Source organism: Olea europaea, unplaced genomic scaffold (assembly GCF_002742605.1).
Source record: "Olea europaea var. sylvestris unplaced genomic scaffold, O_europaea_v1 scaffold1549, whole genome shotgun sequence".
NCBI lineage: Eukaryota > Viridiplantae > Streptophyta > Magnoliopsida > Lamiales > Oleaceae > Olea > Olea europaea.
In genome coordinates, this window is record NW_019233087.1 from 104,371 (window position 1) to 109,552 (window position 5,182).

General features: G+C 34.4%; 1 protein-coding gene across 1 annotated transcript; it reads right to left on the bottom strand.

Annotated features, from left to right (window-relative positions):
- Positions 1 to 1,481: 1,481 nt before the first annotated feature.
- Positions 1,482 to 4,919, bottom strand: LOC111376688. The gene is made up of 4 exons (XM_022999660.1): positions 4,489 to 4,919; positions 2,467 to 3,272; positions 1,955 to 2,368; positions 1,482 to 1,559 (listed from the first exon to the last, which is right to left on the bottom strand). The coding sequence occupies exons 1-4, from the start codon at positions 4,610 to 4,612 to the stop codon at positions 1,482 to 1,484; spliced, it is 1,422 nt and encodes a 473-aa protein (XP_022855428.1). The 5' UTR covers positions 4,613 to 4,919.
- Between the last annotated feature and the right edge of the window lie 263 nt (positions 4,920 to 5,182).

Genomic DNA, 5,182 nt, shown 5'->3' on the forward strand with positions numbered 1-5,182 from the left:
ATAAATTGAAAAATGACAACCTGATGTATATGGGGGCTTCTTGGACTTGAAGCTATAATTTTCAAGTTTCTTACAGCACCTTTTTAGGGAAGGAAAAGAAGCTATAATTTTGAAGCTTCTTACAGCACCTTTTCAAAGAAGGAAAGTTATAATTGTCAAATTTCTTACAGCACCTTTTCAAAGAAGGAAAAGAAGCTATAATTGTCAAGTTTCTTGGATTTATGTTTATGGGACCACATTTACCTCTTGCAAGTTTTTAGACTACTACATTAAAGTCGGTGAAGATGATGATCAAGCTGCTCTTCAATTTCTGAAACAATAATACTACCAAAGCCTCACACGTTGGTATCAAAGAGTTTGGGGTCGAGCAATACTATCATTTCAAAGTCCTGTATTCAAGTTATTGCAGAGCCGTATAGGTAATTATCTGGTCCTATATAAGCATTTGTTATGTATATTACATTGTTTTTAAGTTCCTCAAGAAAATGATGAATTTTTACGGTCTGTTCAATCTATACTGAAGATAAAACATATCATGGATACTAACTATCCACTGTCTTGGATGGGACGTGCTATATTACTTCAAAGTTAAATGCAAATCCCACAGTTGAAATTCTGGTTAAAGAACTTAAAAAAGTGTGTTCTATTTTGATGTATGTTTTGAACTTAAAAAAGTAAGGTCTACGTGAGCGGAGAAAAGTATATTTTGAAGTGTGTGTATGAGTGTACCTTCGTGCAGCTCATACTATGTTTTGAAGAGTGTGTGTGTGTGTGTGTGAGAGTTGTGCTTATACCATTGAGAAAGAGCAAAAAGTGTCTATGTGTGTGAGTTGTGTTTATGTTTTTACCATTATTAAGTTACTAAATGAAGGGGGAAAAAAACCCAATTAGCAATTGCGAAGTCTCGTTTCCCGTCTCCTATATACCAACTAATGGGTTTTCTAGTATTATATTTAGGGAAAATTTCATAAATAAGAGATTATGTATGGCATATTTCAAAATTAAGAAAATAAGTTTCAAATTTCAAAAATCAGATTTTTTATTAAAATTTTTTTTGATTTAATTATTTAATTAATTATTTTATTAATTAAATATATTTAGGTCACAGATCTATACAATTTGATCACAAATTAACAATTTAATTACTAACTTTTTATTTTTTTGGTCACAAATCAAAAATTTAATGTCACAAATTATTTTATGATTACAATTCAAAAATTTTGCATGTCACGATTTGTTCATCGGTCACAAATCCAAAAATTAATTGGTCACAGATTAATGTTTAGTCACAACTTATCAATTTAATGATCACAACTTTTTCGATCACAAATCAAAAAAATTTATAAGTCACATTATTTTTCAGTTACAAATAATTTTTTTTATAGGTCAGATTATTCACTAGTCACAGAATCAAAACTTTTATTGGTTACAGCTCATATATTCATTGCAAATTTTAGATTAATTGGTCACGATTAATTTTTTCATGTATCGTCAGAATCAAGTCGATCCATCCAACGAACAAGAAAGCATTGAATCTCTTTATTATTGGTCAACACAAGCTGTTCATCCAAAATAACATCAATTTTATTTTTGTGTACTGTGATAGGTGGGATTGAAGCAGACATGGCAAAAGATTCAGTGTGAGAATTCTCATGTGGGAGTAGAAACGAGTCATCAGAGGGGCTAAAATAGCCGTTGTAAGCATCGAAGTCCGTAACAAATAAAATAGGGTGGTGGTCATAATGTGATTAAAGGTCATTGACATAGGCATTTTGACCAACATGCTTTGAAATTTTAAAAAGACCAGCATTACACGCTTGCAATATAACATAATTCTCAATATTAAATTCAAAGTATTGTTTATGCCAATCAACTTGAGGTTTATATAATGCTTTACTTGTTTCAAATTGTTATTGATCTCAATATGCAAGCTATAAAAATGTGATACAACTACCTCAACTGACATAGACACACAAGCATGTGGATGCATGGGAATAAGGTTTAGAGGTTTCAAAGGTTCACAACCAAGAATAACTTCAAAGGGTTTTAGACCTAAAGACCAGTTCACAGGATCGTTATATGCAATTTGAACAATTGGAGGGATCAAGTCCCAATTTTCAAGATTTTCCTGGACTAGAGACTGTAATAAATTGTCAGGATTTTGGTTAGTACTTTTGTTTTGACCATCAATTTGAGGTTGGTCAGTGGTGGATAATTTTGCCTTAGTATTAACCACAGGCAACCGGATTTTCCAAGGGTGATTGGTGACATCGTCAAGCTCTTTAACTTGGGTAAGGGTATGACATATAACATGTGATTGAGAATTGTCAGAGATAAGGGGTATAGTATCCAAAGTCTTGGGAAGAGTCTGGATTTCACCTAAGGAAGTGTCCTCACTATCATCCAAATCATCAAAATCTTCAAGTTTAGGTTCATGACTAGATCTTCCAACGGCTTCTCTATTACATTCTTTCGTTTTTCCATGACTAAGGTTCGATTAGGACATTTAGAAGAAATGTGACCAAAGTCTTTACAGTTAACGCACAACAAGTTAGAAGAAGACCTTGGAGTTTTAGAAATTCTACCCTGATTTTCCAAGATTGAAGAACCATTAGAAGGGGGAGGTCCTAGAAGGGACTTAACGGAAGGAGGTGGAGCCAATGAAGCCAAATGATGATTATAAAAAATGTTACCCTTATTTTTCAAAATTGGAGGAACATCAGACGGGGGAGGTCCTAGAAGGGACTTAGCGGGAGGAAGTGGAGCCAGTGACACCGAAGGATGATTGTCAATATGCCTTCTACCTGGAGAAGAAGATCTTGGACTATCACGACCTTTACAATTATTTTTCCAAATAGGAGAAATATTAGATGGAGAAGGTTTTATGATGGACTTATGATGAGGCGACGCTAATAAGATGGGTGAATGACGATGACCACGCTTTTCATATGGAGTACTAATAATCAACTCATAATCTCGAGCTAAAGAGTAAGCGTGATTAAGAGTAGTGACGCCTCGAAGGAAAAGCTCGCGCTTAAGATCATCTCTTAGACCTTGGCTAAACCTACTCAAAGTCGTGCTCTCATTCTCAATTAAATGACATTTGGTTCGAAATTCCTCAAATTGCGCGATATACTCAGTCACTAATTGATTTTCTTGTTTAAGGGCATTCCATTGAGTAAGAATTTCAAAATTATCTCGTTCTCGCTCACGAATTTGATCCCTATTCCTATCCCTATCCTTACGATCGGGTCGAAAGTATTTTTGATTACCTTGTCGACGATGTTGTCTATTATGGGACACCTTAGAATTATCAAATCAATCGAATGAGGGATGTGTTTAAAATTTTTCAAACTAACAGATAGGGCCTTACTCTCTTCAAGAGTAGCGGTCATTTGAGTTTGAATAGCCGCTATTTGTCGAGTGAGTGCATCGAATTGTGAGGGGTTCATGTTTAAGGTACTAGAGTTAGAAGTGACAAGATGACCAATATGTAACTACATGTACTGTAATAGCAACTTAATGACATGCAATAGAGAGATCAACGAACAAAAAGTGCAAGTAATGGAAAATGAAAATTTGAGCTTTTTTTTTAAATTTAAATTTTGGGACTAAAATTATATACAACAAGTTAGTACTGCTTGTATATGTAAAATAATAAAGCAATGGTCAAATACTAGTCAAAATCTAATCACGTAAAATAAGTAGGTTAAAGTGAGATTTAACNTAGGACATTTAGAAGAAATGTGACCAAAGTCTTTACAGTTGATGCACAACAAGTGAGAAGAAGACCTTGGAGTTTCAGAAATTTTACCCTCATTTTCCAAGATTGGAAAACCATTAGAAGGGGGAGGTCCTAGAAGAGACTTAACGGGAGGAGGTGGAGCCAATGAAGCCAAATGATGATTATCAAAAATTTTACCCTTATTTTTCAAAATTGGAGGAACATTAGACGTGGGAGGTCCTAGAAGGGACTTAACGGGAGGAATTGGAGCCAATGACACCGAAGGATGATTGTCAATATGCTTTCTACATGGAAAAGAAGATCTTGAACTATCACGACCTTTACAATTATTTTTCCAAATAGGAGGAACAATAGACGGAGACGGTTTTATGATAGACTTATGATGAGGCGACGCTAATGAGATGGGTGAGCGACGATGACCACGCTTTTCATATGGAGTACTAATAATCAAATCATAATCTCGAGTTAAAGAGTAAGCGTGATCAAGAGTAGTGATACCTCGAAGGAAAAGCTCACGCTTAAGATCATCTCTCAGACCTTGGCTAAACCTACTCAAAGTCGTGCTCTCATCCTCAAGTAAATGACATTTGGTTCAAAATTCCTCAAATTGCGCGATATACTCAGTAACTAATTGATTTCCTTGTTTAAGGGCATTCCATTGAGTAAGAATTTCAAATTATCTCGTTCTCGCTCACGAATTTGATCCCTATCCTTACGATCGGGTCGAAAGTATTTTTCATTACCTTGTCGACGATGTTGTCTATTATGGGACACCTTAGAATTATCAACATCAATCGAATGAGGGATGTGTTTAAAATTTTTCAAACTAACAGATAGGCCCTTACTCTCTTCAAGAGTAGCGGTCATTTGAGTTTGAATAGCCGCTATTTGTCAGGTGAGTGCATCGAATTGTGAGGGGTTCATGTTTAAAATACTAGAGCTAGAAGTGACAAGATGACCAATATGTAACTACATGCACTCTAATAGCAACTTAATGACATGTAATAGAGAGATCAACGAACAAAAAGTGCAAGTAATCGAAAATGAAAATTTGAGCTATTTTTTTTTAAATTTAAATTTTGGGATTAAAATTATATACAACAAGCTAGTACTGCTGGTATATGTAAGATAATAAAGCAATGGTCAAATACTAGTCAAAATCTAATCGCGTAAAATAAACAGGTTAAAGTGAGATTTAACGAGGTCAATGGATCCAATTACGTGAGTTTAGATAAAAATAGATCAGCAGCAGCACAAAAATTTAATTGATGCAATTTCAGAATGAAACGGTAATATAAACCAACAATAAATAAAAGCAAGAACTTCCATTTCGTTCGTCGAAGTAGTCAAGCCAGATCAACCAGAATAAAAGATGTACCTGTAAATAATAGAAAAGACGTTTCTTCTCTTTTTTTCTTTTTTTTTCACTTTTTTTTT

Coding starts and splice junctions, on each gene's coding strand:
- LOC111376688 (XM_022999660.1), bottom strand. CDS start 4,612: ATGACCGCTACTCTTGAAGAGAGTAAGGGCCTATCTGTTAGTTTGAAA. Junction 3,273..4,488: donor TAGACAACATCGTCGACAAG/GTAATGAAAAAT, acceptor ATCGTCGACAAG/GTAATCAAAAATACTTTCGA. Junction 2,369..2,466: donor TCATGGAAAAACGAAAGAAT/GTAATAGAGAAG, acceptor GGTGAAATCCAG/ACTCTTCCCAAGACTTTGGA.